The sequence below is a fragment of the Anser cygnoides genome, chromosome 7 (assembly GCF_040182565.1).
Source record: "Anser cygnoides isolate HZ-2024a breed goose chromosome 7, Taihu_goose_T2T_genome, whole genome shotgun sequence".
NCBI lineage: Eukaryota > Metazoa > Chordata > Aves > Anseriformes > Anatidae > Anser > Anser cygnoides.
In genome coordinates, this window is record NC_089879.1 from 16809814 (window position 1) to 16834094 (window position 24281).

General features: G+C 40.2%; 1 protein-coding gene across 14 annotated transcripts in view; it reads left to right on the forward strand.

Annotated features, from left to right (window-relative positions):
- EXOC6 (exocyst complex component 6) overlaps positions 1-24281 on the forward strand; it is a 93092-nt gene that overhangs the window by 1866 nt on the left and 66945 nt on the right. For 9 of the 14 annotated variants that reach the window (XR_010832694.1, XR_010832695.1, XM_013188987.3 and 6 more), the window contains exons 2-5: positions 17246-17417; positions 18731-18778; positions 18885-18975; positions 19861-19906. Coding sequence is in view for 12 of the 14 variants with exons in the window: in XM_013188987.3 (XP_013044441.1) it covers positions 17246-17417; positions 18731-18778; positions 18885-18975; positions 19861-19906 (357 nt within the window). In the remaining 2 variants the exon portion in view is untranslated. Of the gene's footprint in view, positions 1-56; positions 405-11166; positions 11308-17245; positions 17418-18730; positions 18779-18884; positions 18976-19860; positions 19907-24281 lie in introns of those variants that run through there. The other 5 variants (XM_048069149.2, XM_048069147.2, XM_067000264.1 and 2 more) reach the window with 5 other exon arrangements.

Consider the following 24281-nt stretch of genomic DNA (forward strand, 5'->3'; position numbering starts at 1 on the left):
ACAGCGAGGGCAGCTCCTGGCGAGGCAGAGCCCTTAGGCAGGTCCCTCCGTGAGGGGCTGCGGCGGGGCGGTCCGAGCCGCGCAGCACCGCCGGGCGAGCCCAGGGGACGGGGGGGCTCTGCCAGGCTCCGAGGGCGCCCTCGGCAGAGCCCTTCCCCTGACGAGGGCTGCGGGACACCGAGGAACCGTGCCGGGTGGCGGGGATCGGGAGGCGGGTCGCGGCTGCCGGTGCCCCCCGCCGGGCTTCGCGGCCGCCTCCGCCCTCGGTCCCTCCCCAGCGCCTCCCGCAGCGGCGCGGCCGGCGGGTCCCTCCCATCCAAGATGGCGGACAGCCTCCCCGAGCATGATCGGATCCTGCAGGAGATCGAGAGCACCGACACGGCCTGCGTGGGACCCACCCTGAGGTGAGGGGCGGCGGGAGCCGCGGCAACGCCGCCGGCCGAGGGCCTTCAGCTCGCCCCACACCGCCCGGCGAGCCACGGCCCGGCCCGGCGCGGCCCGGCTCTGACAGCTCCTCCCCAGAGACCCCGCGGGGCCGCCCGCAGCGCCTCCGCCGAGAGCGGCGGCTCAGGACGAGGGGGCCGCGGCACGGGCAGGGAGCGGCGCTGGGGCGGCCGCGGGCGGCCCCGGGCGGGCTGCGCTGACAGCAGGGCGGCGGGCAGGGCCGAGGCGGCCGCCGTGCCCCCGCCCCCGGCCGGTGTCTCCGGCAGGGGCTGGGGCTGGGGCTGGGGCGGCCCCGCTGTGGGCTGGGGGCTCCCGGGGCAGGGAGGTGCGGGGCGCTCCTCCGTGTGCGGGTCTGCGCTGGGAGCCGGGTCGAGCCCTCGGTTTGGGTGGTGGCTGTGTTGTAGCGAGGCGCCTCTGTCTGTGTGCAGCCCTTTCTAATTCGGTGCAGACGGAAACCGCCGCCTGAAATCTGCTACCCTGGACAGTTTCCGCGTCCTGGGGATTTGACAGCGTCCAGAGCGCTTTCCGAGTGCCGCGACCTCGATGGCTTGTCCCTTTTCGATGCCACACTGGCAAAAGGTGTGGGATGCGTGTCGAGGTTTTAGAGGCTTAGCTCTGTCCTGTGGTGAGAGAAGCTCGCCGGTGCCAGGCCTGGAGGGAGTGAAGCAGGGTATGGTGTAGGGGCACAGGGGTTTTCACCCCGCAGCTGCTCTGGCAGCCCGCTGGTCAGAGCCCTCTGAAATGAAAGAGCCCGGACACCAGCCAAACAAGGAAGAGATGGCTGCAAGTTTACACATTATCTCTTTGGAAAGATATGGAGATCTTGTGCGCAGGGAACTGGAAAAAGCGGTTTGTGGTGTCAGCGTGCGCAGGGCGGAGAGCACACGTTGCTGATTCTCCCTGGAGAGCGTGTACTGGAGAGTGCAGGAGAGGGCAGACACGGGGTGGGAGGCTGGGGAAACCTTTGTGGAGAACTTACGGAAGGAAAATGTCCATTGCCCATGAAACGGGTCATTTTGCGCCTCACAGTGAATGATGTTGTGGCCTGTCTGCAGCGGTTCCTCCAGCAACGAGGGGTCCAGGGGAGTTTGCGGCCAGGGAACTGATGCGGGGCCGGGGCTAATCAGCCCCTGGGCAGCCCAGCTGGGGAGCGTGGTGGAGCAGCCCAGACATCACCAGAGATGCTCTGGTCTCCCCTTACTGTTCCTTCAACGCAGCCAGTACAGGGGGTGCACGTGGGGCACTGAAGCTGTGCGTCACATGGAGCTGTCTGTGAGCTCAGGCTGAGAGACAGCAGCCGAGATGTTCTCAGACTTGAGTTGGCCCTGGAGGCAATCTAGCCATGTTTGAGCTAACAAGCCCAGGCACACTGAAGCTGATGTCTGCAAAAAAAACCCACACCAAAACAAAAAAAACTTAGCAACAAAACATTAAATGTAATTGCAGCTTCACTACAATCTCCAATACAGAGCTTATATCAGATGTGCTATATGTCCTTATGCAAAGGACATACAGAGAATCGGGCTGAACAGTGGAAGAAGGCACATCTGGGAACCACAAGCATGGATAGGGGAGAGACATGAAATGGGGAAGGGACGATATGAATCTCTTATTTTGTGTTATGCATCTAAAATATTGTTCAAGTTTATTTAGATCCGTGATTTTTTAACATGCTCCTGTTCTTCCTGTTTACTTTATATATACATATAATATGTGCATATAGATATAAATATACCTTGTTGTCTTACTGGCTTTTCAGAAATGTAGCTTTGCATTGGTGACTTTCAGAATTTTTAGAAAAGTGCACATTGGTCTGATTTAGCAGCTAGTGCTTATTTACAAACCCATAAATCAAGCTAAAGAACATTTACATCTGGCTGAGTGTTTTGAAAGAAGTCCAGCTGACATCACAGAAATATTCTGCTTTTTTATAGAAAGAGAAATGTTTAAAATCAAAACTGTCTGTCTGTTCAGCTGTTTGTTAAAATTTGTGAGTTGCTGTGTGAAACTGAAAAGTCTGAAATCTCAAATCTAATTTCAAGATCTATTTCAATAAACAAAAGCTTGAACATAAAATAGAGCATTATTTTCTGCACAAGATACAGCTTTTACTTGTTAAACAATATAAACCAGAGAAATGAGTTTAGTAATTCCACGTGCAGTTGCCTAAGCCTACCACATCAAGCGATCCATTGATTTCCAGTCATGGAATTCATTCATACCAGTTGTGTCACGTAATGACTGAAGTTACGTTCGTTTCATTGTATGAAATGGAACATTTTAGTAATCTTTGGTCTGTAATGCTGGGAGAATATTTATAGCATTGTGACATGAAATGGAGCACCAACATACATTGTAAAATAGCAGAACAAAAGAGGTGAGCACTTTGGATAAGCAGCGTGAGGTAATACTTAATGCTGAAGATCATAGGATGTGCAAGATCTGACTTATCCTGAATTGTTCCTATTGCAATCTTAATATCTTGCTAATGCTTTACAAGGAAGTGTAATTTTTTTTTTTTTTTTTTGTGGGCCATATGTGGGTTCCATGGAAACGTGCTTCTGCTCCTATTTTTCTTCAGTGTTTTGTTTGATAGCTTGGTGTAGATGTCTCTGCTGGTGTAGCGTTTCCTGTCCTGCTGGAACAGCAGCAGCACTTGTGCGTAGCGTATTGATGTATCTATTGCTGAGGGTATTTTATGTGTTACTGACAGATAAGGAACATTGATCCTGCAGGTGATTTATAGTACTGAGATGCACCCATGTACAGGAATGGGAAACACAGGTCCTTCACAGAAGGAGCAAAGGGACAGCTGGGAGGGCTGGGATTACTTACTATTTAGGAGCATTAGCTCCTAAAAATTGTGCAACTTTCTTAAATATCAAATGCAGAGATTGTATTTGATTTTTACTTATTTTAAGGATTAAGTGGATGAACTTACAGCTTTCAAATTGCTGGTACTTAACTTGCATCTCTAAATATAGTGGCGCACACAGAGTCCTTACAAATGAGATGTAAATCAACTGTACAACATACTTTTCATTAAATAGGTAAACTGTGTATATAGCAGGCCAGGATTTTTTTTTTCCTCCCGCAGACCCTGTGACTGTTTTATCAACATCTTAACATCTTTCTAGCTTTAATGGCTAACTAAACATGGTTAATGACAACACCTGTTAAAGGCTTGTCACTCTCACATTTTTATATAATGTGTTAATATCTTATAATTCATTTCTTATACATACTGTTGGGCTTTGCAAAACCAGGAAGAGAAGAGATGTCAGTGAATATTCGATCTTTACAAAGGAAAAGGTGAAAAACACGGTGAAAAGCAATATCCCTATTCCCCTCAAAAAAATATCAAAAAGTTAATAACAAAAAAGTTTCAGGCCCTTATTGAACTTCATAGAAATACATATTAAAATTTCTTGAATACTCTGTTGGATGTGCCAGGGTAACTAATAAGATAAATTCTATTCAGAAGAAAATAACTGACCTTATCTGCTGGTTAGTGATATGTAGGTCCACAAAGGTCAAACAGAGAAGAAGATGCTGTTCCAGCAATGTCCTGATGTACTGTACTGAAGAGTCTTTTTCAGCTTGTGGTAATGTGTAATATTTCAAAGTCCTTTTCTAAAACCTGTATGAATTAACGCTTAAACTCTAGCTTGGCAATGTCTAGCATAAGCAGAGAGCAGGCTTATTTTTTCATCTTGTGACCTTCACGTCACTGAGTTTGTGGTGTTTAGGGAGCCCCATGTACAGCCTGTCAAGGGAATACCTCCAGACCTGCAATCAATAGGCTAAACAACTAATGCAAAAGTAAAATAAAATAAAAATTAAAAATTACAGGGGAATCAGTGATGGGAATTTTGTAGATAAGGTGAAGTTGGTAAGGAGGTGCTATGTCATTGCTATATGGGATGTAAGCAGGATGTTCTCTGTGGCTTTCACCCATAATTGCAGCTCAGAAGTACTCCTCCTAAGTCAGTGTAAAAATGCTTGCAAGTGACTTTTCTCTCGCCCTCTTCCTGAAATCCATCATCACAAAGCTGTTGCCTCAGTAGGTCTTCTCAGTTGCTGTAAATTGTGCTGACCATGAAGCTTCTTGACTGAGTTATTGGGGGGCTTTGTAGGAAGACGTTGCCGGCATGTTATCTGAGGCTCCAGGCACGGCGCTGACACAGCCGTTACATTGCTGCTTTTCTGCCTGGTGCTGCAAGAGGCTGTGGCGACCGTCCACAGACATAGCGCTGCCTTGCTCTGATAAAGGCAATGGAGCTGCCTAGCTGCAAAGCAAAATCACTTCTGCTGGTGCTGCCTTTTTTTTTTTTTTTTTTTTTTTTGTTATATATATATATATGGGTTGAACAGAGTTTGGTAGAATGTAGATTTCTTGTGAGCTTCGTAAAAGAATATGGGTGGAGTGTTAGAAGCCATTGATGAAAAAAATTACTCATCCTGAACTTCTGTTTTTGTTTTGCAGGAAAGCTAAAGCAAAAAAAAAGCATGCTCCAGTAAGGCAGTCAGACATCATTCGAGGAATAAATCGAGAAAGCAAGAGTAAAAAAGTGGTGCAAGCAAGACTGTTTAGTCTTTCCTTGATCAAGATTTCTAAGAAAATTTAGAGGTAGAAATATGGAGAGAAACTAATTCTGCTGCTTTTACTAAGTTATGGTACACAGTGCAATTGCAGACACTTTGCCCAGACTGGGGTCTGTAATTTGTATTTCAGAGGTGTTACTTTATCCATTGAGGGGCCTGTCCAAAGCCAAGTAAATGAAGTGCCTAAATACTTTCTAGAGTGTGACAGGATGCTCTGAAGCCTCAACATGATTTACTGAGAGTGTACATGATTTACTGGTAGGTATAGTTTTGTTATGTGACTGTGTGTCTTTAGCAGTACAGTTAGCAGTAGCATGGGCAGTATGAATGATATTTCTAAATGTGGGAAGACAGAACAACATCAGCACAGTCGCAGGCTGGGGAATATTTTTTCTGAGTGCTTGCCTACGGACTGCTGGGATTTGTGATGTGGTTATCCAGTGGCAAAATGTGGTTGCCCTCATTTTTGCCTTGTGGTCATATTTGTCAGGTATGATTATCTAAAGGCATTTTTCCGTGTCCTCATAATTTTGTTTTTGGACTATGAAGCAGCAATTCACATCTGTTCTTTGCCAATAGTTTAGTCTTCTTTTAAAGGCAGAACAAACGTATTGGTGGATGATCTCTGTATCCTTTGTTTTGAAACAGAACTTAAGTGGTTTAATTATATATTTCAATTTCAAATAATATGATAATTAATATTTTAGAATATTATAAGATATTTTTATGGTTCAAAAGTCACTCTGTAACTTTGTTAATAGTCCGTCTTCAAATTGTGCTGAGTTTTCTGGTTAATTTGTTTCATTCCTCTTCAGAATGAAGTTACGGAGTAGCCCAAAGGAACTAGCAATTCTTTCTGTGTCAGCTGTGGGTATTTCTGAATCAGGTCGTAGGATGTTCTCTGATGTATATGTATACATCGATTTATCTTTATTATAATAGCTATCTTGTATGTTGCAACTGGGTGCTATAGAGCAAGGAGAATAGCCTGCTCATTGAGAACAGTGTATCCTGAAAAACTGGTGGCTTGCTTGTAGCCTGTCTGTTGCAGGTTTTGTCACTTGGTGCAGGATTTGATGATATTCCAAATATTCAAATTGAAAGGCAAGAGTCAGATAAAACCACTGTCTATGTGAACAAGTCTATCGCCGTGTATATTTTTATAAAGGAACAATATATATTTTTTTATCACTAGCCCACTATTTAGAGTCAAAACAGCATGAGAATACTGTATGCTGTAGGCTAATTAATTTGGCATTTATTTATTCAGTGGCAGTACTGCATTTTTTAATTTAATTTTATTTTTTTTCTGTAAGCTAGCCTGATATTTCAGAAATTCTTCAGATTTGCCACTGGTGGCAAAAAAAGATCTTAGAAGAAGGTGAGGATTCGCTTCCATTGTTGTAAGTTTCGGCACAGTACTTCACTTTTTACGAAGGCTGAAACTGTTTGTGGGTAATATCTGCCGTGCGTTGCATTGCATTTTTCCAAAAATCTTTAGGGTTGGTGCTGATTAAGTCTGTCATGAAAAATGTCTGCAAGACAGGCTATCTTGATCTTTTTAAATGTTTATGCATCAGCTTCTGACTCATTTCTTGCAGTGGTTTCCAAATGGACAACTGCCAAATGAAGCTTTAACCTAACTAGTAACCTGTTTGGAGAATACTTCTGACATAGCTCTCTGCAATTTCATGAGTGTTACCAAAGAGCTTGAAATTGTTCCCTTGTTTAGGAGACATGTTTCAAAATACATGAAAGCTTTTAAAATAAAGGCATCATCTACTGAGAGATCCAGAATGGTGTACTTACTAGGCGGTTGATGTAGTTTGTATCATTGTGTTGCATCTAAATGTAACCTTCCCATCATACAAATGGCTTACGTTCAGGAAAGCCAACTGTTATTCTTGTAGTTTCTTCATATTCCTCAAGCCTTTTGTCCCAGATTTTAGACCTGTATTATGCATAGGAAATGCATTAATTTTACCTCCTGCACAAATGTCAGTCATGTGGGTACTTTCCTGCATTTTTTTTTTCCCCAGAAGCCAGTGGCATACGCTGTACCCTAGCTTTCTGAGTGCATTTCTGAACCATTGATCTGTGACTTTGCAGTTTCCTCAATACAGATGTCTACCTGAGGAGTGCTAGCATAATTCAATTAAACATAAGCCTATTTTTGACCGGTAAGTTCTAGACCATTTTCACTTAGAAGTTAGAGCAACTGCAGTTAAGCGAGTTTGGTCATGTTGTGTTTTATGGATTATACTACTAAAAGAAATTTGTAAAAATCTGTGAGGACTGGTCTTTCTTAAATAATGCCAAGGGTAGATTTGCAAATAGGAAACTATTTCTATGGGCTGTAGTAAAATATTCAGTGCTAACTTGTTCAAAAACATCAAGCTAGTTTTGCATCAGCATCAAGCAATCAAATTAGATTTTATCTTACTTAAGGGCTTGCTATGGCTAGTTAAAAAACCCAGCTGTTGCCAGTCTTTCTGGCTATTATCTGACGGTGGATGAAATGCCCAAGCCTAATCCCTGTCACCACAGACCTTGGTAAAACAATGACATCATGTTCAATTTGATGTTCATCTTCAGGTGTTCATCTCAGCAACGCATCTTTTCTTCATCTTGTCCACGTCTGCTAAGGAATTGCTTGTATGCCTGGCCAGTTGTGTCCTGTACGGGAAGGAGTTAATGATCTGTTCTGGAAGCTGGCTGTGCCTCAGCCTTTGCCAGTCATACCAAACTGGCAGGGAACTTAATCGCTGATGGAGGTGTTAAGAAGGAAAGAAGCAGATTTTGGAGTGCATCAGCGCTTGTGGGAAGACTTGGGTTTGACACAGAGGACCTAAAAGATGTCTTTGAACAGTTCTGTACTGGGAGCCTGCAGAGAGGGCAAGGACAAGGACTTTTCATTTCTTTTTTCCCCTGTTCATAGCATCAGATTTTAAGAAGGGTGTTCAGCTCTAAAACTGAGTGGGATTTTCGCTGTCTCAGAGAAAGTAATTTACTTGCAAAACTACAAGTGAGTGTAATTCTTGCAATTGTCCCATGAATCAGAGCAATACAAAACTAAGAATGCATATGCTGTAGTACATATATCTAGGGGGATACTCTTGGGCCACATCAACTTCAAAAAGAAGTGTTTGCACTTTCAAGTATCACATACTTGAATATTAATACCCTCTATTCTCCTTTCTGTTACAGAACATGGATGTTTCTGTTGGTAGCAGCTGTCTCTGGGACTTTCACAGTTTGCCAACTTCCTTATGCTCAGGGTGCCTTTGAACTACCTCTACCCCACTGATTATCAGCGAGGCAGTGTTTTCTTTTCAGTTTTGTTTTAGGTTAATTTCAACCTGAAGTTAACATAGTTATTATACATTGTGTTTGTTTTGTTTTATAACCTTAAGGAATTGTAAGCAGGAAGCCAATATGCACTCCCTCCTTTTGAAATGTGTCATCAGTGAGTTGTCAGCGCCATCAAAGGAATGGACAGTTTTTTCTGCCATTTAGTCTGTTTATCAAGCAGCTGGAGTATTGGAGTAAGTTAACAAATACTAGTACAAGTCAGTTAACACATGCTTTTACTTGCTACTCAACAGAGAGAAACTGTTAGTTTTAGTTGGGCTTTTGAATTAAACTGAGACTTCTTAAAAGTCATTTTCCATTTTCTTCGGTGATCCTGGGAGACAAGAATATATAGTACAAACTGGATTTGTATGAGAAGAAATCATTTTATGTTTATAGAAAGAACGCAGCCTTAGAGAGTTACCTGGTTTTGTCTGTACTGAAAATAATACATTCTTAACCCATTTGTGTGTAAAACTTCAATTATTGGATATTTCATTAAATCTGAAACTTCTTGATTCCTAAAATAATATATTTACATCTGTGTGGTGTTGGTATACAAAGCAAATTGAAATAAATAACCTAGACATCTTAGTTATGTCCGTGGGCCTTTGTTACCTTAAATGTTCTGTTGAACCTTCATATATCTCATGAGGGCTGTACAGAAACAATTGGTATGTATTTGTCTTGAAGGTTATGTCTAAAGTGTCCCAGATAAAGAAAGCAGATTAGCTATAGATTGTAATAGATGGCTAACTATTTTTGGACCATACAGAATAGAAGTCTGATCAGATCTTCAAAAACAACTTAGAAGTTCAAATTTTCATTTCTAGATGAATCTCTGTTTGCGCCTAAAATGGAACAATTTATGTTACAGTCTGGGGAAATAAGAAGGGAAAATAAGAATATTGCTTTATGGACTTGAGTTGCCTATTTTATTTTCTATGAAATAGCATTGGTTCCACCTATGTCTGCTGTATTCGTTTAGGCACATGAAACAGATGGCCAGACTTGGCATTTTGTTATGTGTCAATAGCTGTTACCAAAGTGAGTGGGGCTGGCACTTTCTTTGCTGTTTTTTAATCTACTATTACAGCACAAATTTGGAAAAAAAATAGTACAGCACTTGTTTTTCAGTTTCTTGCTTCATACATCAGTAAGTAGCACAAAGGCTTAGCAGGAAGAGGCATCTCCTTGGTCAGCAGTGTAAAAACAGGAAGGAGGAAGTCTATTGCAAATCTGGGTTTGCTGATTATCAGTTCATGTTTCACTGCAGAGGATGTCCATTAACAGCCATCAGCGTGCTACATTGCTTATCCAGAATGAACAATGACTGCTGTAGTGTTGCTACTACAGAATATGGACCCTGGTTATAGGAAGTAATGTTAACTAACAAACTGTACTCAGCCCTTTCCTGCTCATAGAAACAGGATACTATTAGTGAGAACAATTCACAGAAACTGCACATACAGGAAAACCAGGCAAGTAAAGCATACCAGCTAAACTAAGATTAATAAAATCTTTTCTCTGATTAGGCCATAGCTTTGGTTGTGCGTTGTTCTGGCACGTAACATGATCTTTTAAATAGAGTGGTGAGAGGTAGTTATAAATAAGGATGGCAGAACTGGACCCTAGGTAGTGTCTGGCATAGAAAGTCTGCTTAGGTTTTAAGAAATGTGCTTATTACCATAACTCTAGTTGAATTACAGGAAACACCTGGACATTATTTTATAAAGCTTTTTAAGGGTGTATGCAACAACCTATATGAAATTACTCCATGGAAAAATCCATACAAAGTTTGCAGTTTGTGTAAACAGAAAATATCTTTGTATATTGCAGGACAAAGGAAAATTCTGCAGTGTTTCCTGTGAAATTGCAGCTTAAATTGAACATGTGATACAATATCGTGCTTAGGGATGCCATGGTTAGAGTCAAAATGACAGTTCTATTCTAAGGGCAGAATCTTAATTTGCATGGTCAGTTTTTTGCACTTTCATAGATTCCACTGAACTCATCATGCAAATTTGACTTTAAGTATTATTATATATCTTTATTCAATTTCTCTCTCATCTACTTGAATGCCTCTTGCAATGTGTATGTGGGAGTTAGTTGGGAACTTATCTGGCCTCCATTCAAAATTAGCTTTGGTAGCAAGATACTAATTCTAAAAGCATGATTTTTCACGAGCACAGTTTGTTTATTTGAGGGCTGTTTTTTTTTTTTTTTTTTTTGGTGTGTGACTTGGTGTAACTACTCACTTTGATCGGTTCAAAATTTATTTTTCCCCTACACTTGTAAGTCTGAAGCTCTACAAATGAACATTTTTCTGTTGCATCCTTTGCAGTTCTAGAAGTTGCATGATTATGTTCCCTGTCAAACGTGTATGCCTGTTGTGCAGATGTGTGTAATTCCCACTATTGTCACAGCAGTCACGGGGATGTAGCACCTACTTAATGGTTATCAGTACACAGAAAGGAATGTGTGTATATGGTTTTTAATTGCTTCATGTGTCTTGTGTAATCAGGAAATGAAAGACTTTGTGGCAATGCAGGCAGGGGTGGGGAACCTGCAATTCTTCCCAGAAATGGGACAGGACGGGATGGGCTGGGGGGTGTGAAAATGGTGGAAGGAGGCACGGTCATTGGTGAGGGGCTGCTGCCTTCTGAGCCGTCCTACTGTCCCTGCTGGGGAGGGAACTTCAGTCACATCTTCCTCTGCTTAAGCCCTGCTCCTCATGTTTAACCCAACTTTATGAATTATTTTCAGTTGGCATCCTCACCACCGTAAAACTGAATGGTACAGAAATGGAGTGCAGAAAACTTGGTGTCTGGAGAAACGGACCTGTTGTTTTTTCTGTGCTGCTAACTGCTGGCCTGGGTATTTCAGCTTGCAATGATGGATGGAGAAGTGAGCATCACGCTTCTGTCGGCGTGGGCTGGTTGTAGGGTCAAAATAAGAACTGAAAATATTTGAGAGTCCCAGTGCATTTCATACTTGAGCACTTGTAATGAGTGCAGATGTGTTTCGGCCTTCGGTTTGCTCCCAGAGCTCTGTTGCCCATCAAACTCATCCATACATTTTCATAGTCTATAATGTGTCCTGTAAAAAGATAGGTGGGATTTTCTCTCTTTTCTGACATCTGTTTTTGCTATTATTTAAATAAACCATCTCTTTTGAGAATCTTTGCTGCCGTTAGAGCATGTTATTATAAATAATTTCATTACTACGAAGAGAATTGTGCACTCGAAAAACTTCCGGTAATGCTGCATAAGCTCAAAGATCTTTCTCCTGAATATAGGTTATAATTAAAAATCAAATCATTATCTATTTAAAGCAAACCAACCAACCAACTAACAAAAAAACCCACAAAACTTGAAGAAATAATGCTTTTTTTTAAAAAAAATTTGTAACCCAAGGTGGATGTTGTTTGTCTAGTAGACTGTGTTAATAATGATTTTTCGTAGACAATTATTTACCACCAACCAGGAAATCACATTGTCTTCTGAATCATGATTTGCTTATGAATGACTGGAACTTCTTTTCAGTGTTTTTGTTTGTTTGTTTGTTTTTTGGTTAGCTTGTTTTTCCTTTTCAAGCTCATTTTTGCCTGAAGACTGAGTAGCGGAGCAGTTCTGGCTACCATTTTAAAGTTTTTAATTGCTGTAGATGTAAAGGACAAAACTACTTGAGTTCTCATTCTGACTACTCTTGCAATTCACTCTTGCAAGCTGAACTCCTACCAGGTAGATGACAGTGGAAGGTTCAGGTTTCAGATTATCTTCATTTTCTAGTAGAAAGATGGCGTAGATATGAAGACTGACGGTGAGGGGTGAAGAGGAAATTAGGCGTATTGGCTGAACTCTCATAAATACTTTTAATCTCCTCTCCTTTTACACTTACTAGTCTATTTGCCTGCCTTTCCACTAGCTCAGTCAATGTATTAAATTAATTACGATTTTTCTTTGGCCTCTAGCTTTCTTTTTTTTCCCCCGCATTAGTGACATGCTGACCTTCTTTTAATCCACCTTGCAGTTGGGCATTTAATGGCTTGCATTCTGGCTGCCTCTACAGAAATGATCTATATGCATCTATAGCCGAAATGGGTTTTTGAAGCTGTTCTGTAACCATCTGTGAAGAGATCTGTGATAGCAGCTCAGAGTGACAACGCATATGATGGAAATTGTCATTATAATGGAACAGATAATATGAGGATTATTTATTATAAAGGGTCAGGTGGAGTTCATGGCAGGTTGGATTTTATAGTTCTTTGCTGAATTTTAGCTCTCTGGAGATTGGCCTTTTTGCTTACTCAGCAGATGGTATTTTTGTGTGGAATGGTGCCCTCTGGTGTTGCTGTAGATTTTTTGCAGGTAAACAAAAAAAATTAATGAAAGACGTACTAAATTACATATTTTTCATAGTGTGCTTCAGTTTGAAAATAAAATTAAGAAGTTGTTTTATGGTTATTATTAAGGTGTCCAGTAACCTTGTTTGATTTTCTTTAATAGTAAATGGTTGCATATCTGATTTTTTTCCATCATTTATTTATTGAGACCTGCGTTCAAATATGTTTATGCTCATCTTTCTCCCTTCAGTCCAGCTGGTAAGAAAAGACCAGGGCAAAAATAACCCTTTGGCAATAACATGGAGTCAGTGAGGGAGAGATATCTTTCTCCCTCTTTGCGTATTTTTTTAATCTTTGTGAGCATTGAACTATTAAAGTAAGCTTTAGTACTGCACTGTACTAAGCTCTACCTAGATATAATATTTAAAACCAAATTTTGTTAAGCTGCTTTCCAGATCTGTCTTTCCCTGGTTTATTATTCTTTTTTTTCTTTTTTTTTTTTCATCTTTTGAGTACTTTCTGCAGTATCTTGTATTTACCTGTAGCAAAATAGATATGACTCATATTGTCCAGTTGTTGGGATGAGTCAGAAATAATCTCTGTCTATAGACAGAGTTCTGGGAACAAATAACCTGCTACACTCATTAACAGAGGAATATCCTTCGCCTCTGCTTGTGCTCTTCCTGGGTGCCCAGCTTGCCCCATCTGTTGAGAGTGAGGGTAGCACCTGCCCCGTCCTGACAGCTTGCGCATTGCCCAAATTCGCACGGTGATTTCTCTGCTTGAGAGTTGAACAGAAAAGCACAGAATTATTATTAGGATTGCTTGTGGTGCCATAATTTTCAAATAATTATTCAAAGTAGGTAATTATTTAGGTAAATCTAGGTCATTTTTGAAACGTGTGCAGAAAATAAACTTCAGGAGCAAAAATGAACCACACTGTAGTAGGGGTGACATTACTTAACGGGTAAGTCAGGCACACATTCCTCAGTTCTATTTCCAGTTTTGAGAAAAAGTGTAATTTCTGTCCATGGTCAGAGGTGGCATGGCTCTCTCAAGTACGTGTATACTTCTTAAACACCGCTGCTTTAGGTCAGACTTCTTTATAAGCCTCTGAAGTAGCATGTGTATAGTGTCCTAAGAGTGCAGAGTACTGAGAAAGTTAGGGAGCGTTTTAATTCGTTTTCTTACTTCTCATGGATATCAGGGAGTTGTGACACAAAGTGTGGATTTCTTCTAAATACTATGATTTATTTCTTTAAAAGTAGGTGATTCTCAGGGTTTTTTTTCCCTTGTGTGCTGAAGAGAGTTGATTTGTTACTGTTCCCACAAGGTGGAGCTCTTTACATATGGAATTAATATGGAATTTATACCATTAATGAATCTTAAGGGGCTCCATCAAACTATTGGCTTAGATCACAGATTATCACTTAGATCATAATTTTGTTAGTATCCTTCCAGTAAGCAGTATCATGTGGAACATAAAATAGTAACCCTTATTTTAATAAGGTAGGGTAATCTTGTGGTTAAGGCAGTGTATTGATATTGTTTCCTGACTTTAAACACTTGCTCACTGTATGGTTTTGAATCAAATATTGTGATAATACCCCTGACCTTTTATTTATTAACGTTATGCACTGCAGCTGCTGGATACCCCAAAGTCACCAGGCAATAAGTCCAAAAAGACAGCGCATTGCTGCCACCACAAGCAGAAACTTTGCTGATACAAACCCAGCTGCGGAGTTCCCCTTCCTCCATCTTTTTACTGTCTTGTTCTCGTTTTAGGTATATTTAATCTACTGTGTTTTGCTGTTTTCACTTACAAATATGTTGAAGAGTGTGAGTACACAGTGCTAGAGAGAAGTCCCCTACTTTTGTGATAATGATACCTCTTTTTTGCCCTTTTTTTTTTTTTTTGAGAACACTGGAAAGAGACCTAAACTTTGAGACTCCTCCTGCTCTTAAAAGGCTTAAGGCAGCAGTAATAAATAGAGCTTTTTGCTTGTTCCGCTTTAGCACATTCCGGGGTAGCTCATGCATGCACAGTATCTGTGAGGGCACTATCTGATGCCTCCGGTCCTCTTAGTCTTTTTATTTCTTCTCCAGAAATGGTGCTCTGCAGGCAGGCAGATGTCCCTCTCTGCCCACCCTGCAGGTTTCAATGCCTCTCACCCTTTTCTTGCAGAGACAGAGCAAAGCTCACGTAACCAGCTCGTGCTGTTTTGGAGCACTCCAGCACCACTTATTGAACCTTTTCCTCACCCCTTTCCCATATCTTTAGAGGCGATGCAGTCCACGTGTCTCCCCCCATTTCTCCAGAGGCCAAACATCAGCTTGCCCAGTGAGGGCTCACCCACTGCCATGCGTCTCGCAGCTTTCTCCCTCCGCCAGGCTGCTGCCTCCCTCCAGCCGGCAGCAGGCCGCAGGTGCGGGTCACTTCCATCTTCCAGCCCAGCCCTTCGCACCGCGGCCGCCCCGGGCAGCCGTGAGGTGTTCCTGTCGGGCAGCCTGCCAGGAACCTCGGGGAGCGAGGCTGGCTGTCACACTTTTGCTCCTTCCAGCTGTCATTTCAAACTGCAGCAGTGGAAAGGGTGAGGGGCATTTTTTTTTTCCCTTTGTGATTCATTTCATGGGTCACCAACTTTGGATTTTCCGCTGGTGCTCTTAGGAGGAAAGAGCCTGCCTTTCAGTGTGCTAGCCTTCTTTTCCTATCAGAAGCAAAGGAGGATAATCCTCGCAGCTTTTAGGGATTGATAAATCAGACAAACAGGAATATTTTATTGTGTGGATTTTACTCTGAGAAAATATTTAGAGCAAGCAGGCTCTCAGAAGCTGGCTTTCTTCCTTCACCACGTGAGACAGCATATTGCCTTTCTTATTTCTCTAACTTCAATTGCATCTCTCAATATATTGCTCAAGGTCAAAAGGAACTAAAAAAGCGTCAAGAATCTAGTTACAGTCTCTTTTCAGTCTTCCTTGAAAGGTCAAGTTCTTCCCAGCCACTCAGCTATGGGTTTGTTGAAGCAGGTGGTGATGACCCCAGACCTTGGTGGAGCCCAGCTGTCTCGTTAGAAAAGAGGATCTTGACTGTGTTAAGTCATACTTCTGCAAGAAGACCAGGAGGGAGGTCCTTTCCCTCTCCTTGAGAGTTTTAGAGGCTTTTGCTTACTTTTGCCTGGTTCTTGAATTTCAGACTGAAGTCTCCCACAAGCAGCAGTGAGACCATTGGAACTTCAGCCTTTTTTTCCCGTTTTATTCCCTAATATTACTATTTATTTATTTATTTTAAATGCCTTTGCCTTAGACATTTGTGGAGAAATCTTTGCAATTATGGAGAGAAAATAAAGGTTAAAAAAAAAAAAAGGCAATTTTGAGGTTTTCAATCTCCTGTTTTTTGTTTTGTTTTGAATTCCTCACTTCCTTAGGAGACTTCATACCTTTGATTTCCAGGGTAGCAGATTAGGATTATGGTTAAAGTTAGGGGTTAGTGTGAGTGTTTAGGTTAGTGCTTGTGTTAGGGTTAGGATTAGGGTTAGGAGTTAGTGTTTGAGTTAGCATTTGGTTAGGGTTAGGGATATGGTTTGGTGTTCAGGTCCAATTGTATTAGGGTTCCTTCTTGGGGAAGGGTTAGGTATAGGGTTAGGGGTTGCGGTTAGGCAATGCAGCTCTCTGTAATACCTCTTTTTTGCTTCTTCTACTAAGTCTAAAGCTTTTAATTGCCCACAGTCGTCTTTGCTCATTCTCATGCTTGAACATTTTTCCATGCAGCTTTCTATTTCTGATGGAGCTCAACAAGCTACACTGGTAACTTCTGGAGTCATATTTCCCACTTGAGGTTTCTACATTTAGCACTCAACCAATTAGTAAAATAAACCAAAAGACATAATTTTAGCCATTCCTGAAAGTTAGATCCCGTATAGGTAGCAGCCCTAGGCTGCATATCGTGATTTTGCCTTTAGGACATGTTTTGAGGGGGCTGGAGGATGGGAGGGGAACAGGGTGGCTGGGCATCTGGCCCCAGCAGCACACTGCTTGGGTCACGCTGTCTGCGAGCACCCAACGCTGGCGCTGCTGGATAACTGCTGTTAGGAATACTAGAAAAGCAAATTTGCATGTTTGCACTTTTTTATACTTAGGAAATAGTGGAGTTTGATGGAAAAGTGATCCATGCTATTTGAGGTGGTCAGAGAAACCGAATCTTTTGTACCCGTATTTGAGCATTAGGGCATAAACAACAGACCAGTGAGGCTCAGGTCAACCATGATGTAACTGGTTAAGCACCTGGATTAATGCCATAAGGGCTGGGTTCAGTTCTCAGTTTTGCACTATCTGTTTGTTTTAATGCTGATTTTGGTGGAGTGCATCACAAATGATGGTACCATAACATCAAGTTTGCATGCTTTTGTTTATTTTAGAGATAATTCAATAAAGATTCTTGCATACTACATTTAACTGGTGGGTAGGAAAATAAACTCTGATTTTCTTATTTGTATTTAACAGGTCTGTATATGATGACCAGCCAAATGCACATCAGAGGTTTATGGAAAAACTAGACACCTGCATACGTAACCATGACAGGGAGATAGAAAAGATGTGCAATTTTCACCATCAGGGCTTTGTGGATGCTATTACAGAACTTCTTAAAGTTAGGGCTGATGCAGAAAAATTAAAGGTAAGGAACTAGTTTTTCAGAGTTTCATATCATTGTCTTTAAATTCAAGGAAAAGGGACTTGACTTTTCTACTGAAGAATAGTATTTTCCTGACTATCACATACACCCTGACATTTGCAACAGTTTTGTTTGTTTTTAAAGTGGATTACTTAGGACTTGTGGCAAGGACTGTGTTGTCTGATCCAGTAATACATTTATAAAGCTGAATATGTTATTAGGTCCAATTCTGATTTTTTTTTTAATGTATGTTTTCAGAACATATTACCAAAATTATTTTTGCGATTTCTTAAAGGCTTTCTCACATGGTAAAGAACAACAAATGCTAAAGTATTGGCAAAACCAGTATTTCTTGTGTAGGTCCGCTTTTTTTTAATCATGCGTTTATATGTCAGACCTTAGAAGGATTCAAATCTTGATTAGAAAAATAAGAATGCTGCAATTATTCATGAAAAATAAATTTTATTTACTCTGGAAATGAGTAAGAGAGTAGGTGGAGTTAGCAGTTTTCTTTAGAAATGAGAACTAAGATTTACTCACAAATCAGAATGGAGGATAGTGAATTATGAGATCCGTCCCTTTTAGCTCTCTTTACACTTTTGAGAGCAAAATATGCACACCAGACAGAATGAGCATAGTTCATCAGAGGTTATGATTAGAAGAGCATTATATAAAGGATATTCAGATAACAAGAGACCAAATACAGCGTCAATGAGGTCATTGAGCATCTTTGTTCAGAAATTAATGAGATTTTTAATAAACTAGAATGTGCTTCCTTATTATGATGACCTAATGAGTCACTTACTATGTGGGAAAATCTGAGGTCGAGCTTTGCCTGCACCTGCAGCATTAAAATGTTGCTGTGGTTTGGAGATTTCCACGTTTGATGTTAATCAACCACCCAGTGTTTGCATTCAGCAAAGTATGAATGTTTAATTACCATAAAATGCAATCACCATTTCTTACAGACAATGAATGGCCCATAGAGCTCATTGAGGTTATCAAAAAGGGACCAGTGGTCAATTGGGTCAATGATTTGAATTGTTTGACAGACCTACAGAAACAAGGAAAGTTCAAAAATCCCAAGTAAATTTGAGAAGTTTGCCACAGAATCTGTTAGAAAGAACTGTCATAAGTAATTGAAGTTAACAAAAGCCCTTTGCGATCAAAAGTTCAAGTTCAAGCTGTAGAGTTAATTTGAATTTGCATTTCTTTGTTCTAAGTTTCTCATGAAGCATGATCTGATTACAAGGGTGAGCAGTCACATCAGGGCAATATATGCATATTTGTCTAACAAAGGTGAAATTATTTTTAAGGTCCAAGTTACTGATACCAACCGAAGGCTTCAGGATGCTGGGAAAGAGGTGAGAAAATGGTGCTTCCTATATGGGCATTATGAATATTTGTAGCAAATTAAGTTTATTTGCATAATTTCATTGTAATTTTCTTTTAAAAAAACAACACTCCAAGGTGATAGCCCAAACGGAGGAAATCATCCGATGTAGAGTTCAACAACGGAATATTACAACAGTCGTGGAAAAACTACAGTTGTGTCTTCCAGGTGAGTGCCAGATAGCTGAATATGATGGCAAAAAGTAAGTCACAATAGCCAAAATGCAAAAGAATTTTATTTTTAAGTTGTGTTCTTGTAACATCCAGTTTAGCAGAAGGATTGCTGGGTTTTAGAAAGCTGTCTGCATGTAGATTCTGCAACTTTACAGTGTTTGACATAGGGTAATTATGTCACTTTGTGAGAAGACGTTGAGAGAGAGATAAACGATGCAAACAATGTAGCCACATACAACTTTAAATGCAGTCGTACTTTTAATATAAACAATAAATTTGTTGCTTAATTTTTTTTACTGTTTGAATTCTATGAAAAATACTGATGATTCCATTTGAACATCTTTTAGCTGTGTCATTGCAATCTTAATTTTAATAAAGCCTAAGGGCTCTGAAAAGTGTTTTAGAAAGGTGATATTGTAGGATTACACAAGCTCTATATTGTTTGTAATGTTAGCGTAAAACAGATTTGAGAACTTTTCTTCATAAAGTCTTGTTGTTGACTTGTTATGATTACAGTAGATGGTAGTGTTGCCATTTAATGAAGACAGGACATAGACTTGTAATGCATATAAAGTTATGGTGCATAATAAGTGAACAAATGATCAAAGTGTAGTGTCTACTATTCTGTTTAATCTTAATTGTTTTTTCATTTAAAAGCTGTTAAGAGGTTGACGCTTTTTTTCTTTGCCTTAGCTGCTTTCTACAACCTTTTTTTTTTTTTTGCTAGTTTTACTACATTTCTGTCGTAGTAGGAATCGACTAAGGCAAATTTAGTGTATCCTTTTCTGTGGTTTATTTTGTCCTTTACAGTATATGTTGCATTTTTAATTAACTAAAGCCACAATAAGATCCATGGGTTAATCTGCTTGTTTTTATGCAGTGCTGGAAATGTACAGCAAATTAAAAGAACAGATGAATGTAAAAAGGTGAGTGAATTTATTTTTCTTAGAAAAATACAACTTTTGTAAATAAACTGGTAGATTAGCAAAAACTAGTGCGGACAAGTAAATTGTCTAAGTCCTGTAGTGTGGTACGTAGTCTTTTTTTTTTTTATAATATCTTGTCCGTGTTTCAGGAATGTCAATACAAGTGAACAAATGTTATACTAAATATAAAGACTTCTGGGAGCTTAACGATTGCCATGAAACATAATGTTTAGTTAAATAAGCATTAAGTGCAATGAAAATGGGTTTATAAAATGTGAAGTAGAAGGTATTTTTTTAATACTTGAAACAGTTTAAAATGCAAGAATACCACAACTGTTAGGGAGTAAAGATCTTTGCATTAATAAATTAATACAAAGTATTAAAGTGTACATTAATATCTGCATAATTTATCACAATATATTAAATCAAAATTATAATCCAAGAAAAAAGGACGTTTTACTCCATATATCTTTCTTCTGATCTGTCTGATATCTCTGTGCTAGGCTTTTGTGTATGTAGGACTATGAGAATAAGTGCAGAAAGTGTTGTGTTTTTTCATCTGTGTTGAAAAGAAAATAAAAAGCAAACAATCAAAACCATAATGAAAAATAAAATTCTATAATAAAAATAAAATTCTATTATAATGTTTTTTTGACTGGTACCCCACCAGTTGCTCCTTCCTCTGTTGTCATCTTTTTCCGTTTTCTCCGAGCTCCACTCGCTGCAGCTGTAACCCCAGTATTCCCAGTTCTCTCTCCACAGCTGCTTGGCTGCCCCTGCCTCCCTGCAGCTGTCATCCTGTCCCACAGGGCCACTGCTGCCACCTTGTACCTCATGCACGCCCACCCCAGGAATACCGCTTCTTCTTTTTCTGCTTTCTGCAGAATCATTGCTACCTTGTCCCTTGGTGCACTTCACGCGGCCTCAGTCACACTGATTGCTTTCTCTTCCCTGCTGGATTTGCGGTCATTGTCGTTGCCTCTGTGTGCTCCTGGCACCGCTGCAGAGAGCTCCTGCTAACAACTCTGTCTGGACCTGTCTCCATTTAGAACAATCTGTGCATAGTCAGATGTATGCAGTGTAATCTGGAAGTACTTTTTGACTGTGTGTCTGGATTTCTGTGGTCTCAATAGGCAACACCTCTTGTCATACTGCTGCACACCTGAATATCCTAAACAGTTGCCTCTATACAGATGATTTACTCATACACAGCCTCTGTGCAGACATGTCCAAAATGGATCAGATCTACACACCAGATTAATCAGCAGCACTGTAGCAAATCTGATGCATCTTTGTCATCAATGTATGTGCTACGTGACACTTGTACACACATGCTGTCTGGGAGGTTTTCTCCAGAAATATGAGTGCTTTGAGGAGAACCTAATGCTATGGCACTTGCTGTATCACATTACAATCAAAACCTGCTAGGTAGGACCCAGTCTGGGAGATCTCATTAGCTTGACTACTATACACAAGTTCTTCTGAGCAAAGCACTGTCTTGACATTTGCTTGAAGTAGCTGGCAGCATGCCATTGCAGTGATTTTTGGAGCAGCTCAGCAAAAGGATGTAAACAGTCCAGTGCCCCTGCTAGTCTGATCGGAGAATGTACTGCAGGGTGTGCTGCCTGAGCTGCACCACTTCCTGCTGCCTTGTGCAAGGTGGTCTGCAGAATGCGCTGCTTCTTGCACGTTGAAAATTTGGAAACACTAGGGTCAAGGTCTACGTTCTACCATTCCCCTGATCTGTCAGGCAAAATAAACACCATTCTGGCTTTAAAATTTTGAGGGAAATGATAATTCCTAACATCATTGTGGAGAGATCACTTCAGTGAGATAATATGGCAGATGGCTTTTAACGTTTTCACTCTACGTTTACAAAATAGTTTTGTAGTTAGAGTTCACTGATGGTTGATGGGCTTTCTGAAAAAGCATCAGTATTCTTTAAAACTAAATTTCCATTATTTAAAAGATTCATTCATAATTTTCCTGGGGAAGGAGTTGCTAGACAGGAAATCTTAAATGTTGCAAGCCAAATGATGATATACTGAATTGAGGGATTTGGACATGTCCTTGTCATATCATAAAAAGATCCAAGGGAAAGGGGAGATACCATAGCTTTGATGTACCATACCTTGAAATCGCATGGAGTACAGGCGGTTTAGACTCTGCTGCAGGCTACTGCTCCAGCTCAGATATATCTCATTAGCTACGCTATGGTTACTACTTTGGCTGTGACTTACAATTCTCTATAATACAGCCTATAGGTGGATATTTCATAGAACTTGCAATTAATTCAAATGATAATTTCCTTGTGGCTTACCAGGCAACAAATCCAAAGGGTGAGTGTGTCCTGCTCTTTATCACTAAGTGGTTCAGCAGTGAGAAGGACATGCACAGCATCAGTGCTAATGCTCATAGCTGATGTGTACAGGTACAAGGAATTTTAAAACCGACCTTCCTAAGTTTTGCTGTGAGGCTTTCTTGGAAGAGTCAGAGATGAGCATTCACAAAGCCTGTCGTAACAAAATGATAGGAGTGTTTATTTTGGACAAAGATAATTTTGCACATAAGCCTTCACTAAGTTTTGTGAATGCAGCAAAGCTTTCATTGGCTTAAAAAAAAAGGGGGGGGGGAGGGGAGTTCTTTTGAGTTTGTTTGAGCCTTTTAGAATATAATTTCATTATTCCATTGTCTTTAAATCTTGCACTATGAGTCAAACTAGCCTTTCTAATATTTGAAAAGAGGGAAGAAGAAAGTGTGGATGTTCTATATTACGGGGAATAGTTGTTTTACGATAAAAATTGGAATTCCATTTATTTTTTCCGTGATGGCCACCTCTTAAGATAATGTGGGATTTGGGGTCTGGAACACTTTCTGCTTTATGCAGACAGAATGAAGTTTTACTGAGGAGTCCAAAAAGTCATCGATTGGTAGCAACTTCTGGTCACTACCAACATAGGCTATGTTTGAACTGATGACCTAGAGGTGAAAGGCTCTGTATCCTATTTATCTGTTTCCTGAGTCATGCATAACACAAGTTGACAAGAACTATAGTTGTGAGAGGAAATAACTGAGGAATCTGCTCTAAACAGACACAGTTGGCTGGAAAGATTTATGGAGGGTTTAAAGTCTTAGAGAAGGAAGCACAAGGGAGAGGCATGGTTTCTCCACTGCTCTTCAGAACACCTAGTGGACTTCCTTTAGTTTTAAGTCAGAGATAAGATCGTTACATGTTTCATATAGCTCTGTTGGCATGGCCTGTGTGTTTGGGTTTTGATATGTTTCGCTGGAAAGAGCTCCCAGCTGCCTCAAGTGATTGTGGATGACCAGTCTAATTAGAGTCATTAAAACTGGTGTTTTAGCAAAAATTCTTTCACAGTAAGTATTACTAAAAACAACAAACAAACAAACAAACACCCCCAACATAAAATGAAAATAATTAAATGATTAAATCTGCAAAGGTTGTTGCTGAATCTTCTTCAGTCTATTCTGGGAAGGACTAAAGAAAGACTATGGTCTTTCAGACTGAGCTTTTTGCTCTGAAAAACTCGGGTTTATTTTCTGACCTTGCTATATCTTCTTCTGAACTGTGGAAAAGACAGAGTCTTTTAGGTTACTAAGGCTCACTAAGAGAGTCATGCAACCTTTCTCTGCATAAACATTCCATGCATTCAAATAAATGTTAAGACATGGAGAATACAAATAGGGAAACTTCATGGGTTGTATAACTTGGTTCTCATATCTGTATGAGAAGGGTAGATAGAGCAGATAAAAAGTGATGCCAATTTGATTTTCTGCATTGTTTTAGAATGATGTTGAAATGAAGCACTGGACTTTACCAACTGCATATCAATACTTCCTAGTGGCATCCTGCTTTTGGCAACCCCCTTCCCCACAACAAAACAAAACAATAACTACAATAACAACAACAAAAGAAACACCCTAAAAATAGGCATTTGTCACTGTGCTGATAGCTGCTTTCTTTCTCACCATCTCCACAACATTATTTGTTTGGTAATTTCTATTTTAAAGAATGGACACCTACCACATCATTATGGATAAAAAAGGTATTCCATAGAACTTGTTTTTTTGTCACACAGGAACTGTTCCATATCATTTTCACAAATACTGAACTTTTGACTCACTATCCAGAAGTTTCAGAATAGTGGTGCCTTGATCTTCTCATTTGCTAGTCCTTTGGGCAACTGTTAACATGAGTATGCTGGAGAACCTTAAAAATCAGGTGTTGAATTATAGAGACAACTATAAGACAACTAGAAATAAAAAAAAAGTTGTTTGTGTAGTGAAAGGTGACATATTTTCAATTGCATTTTCAATGTGTGAATTTGACTCTTCTTTTATTATTGAAAAATTC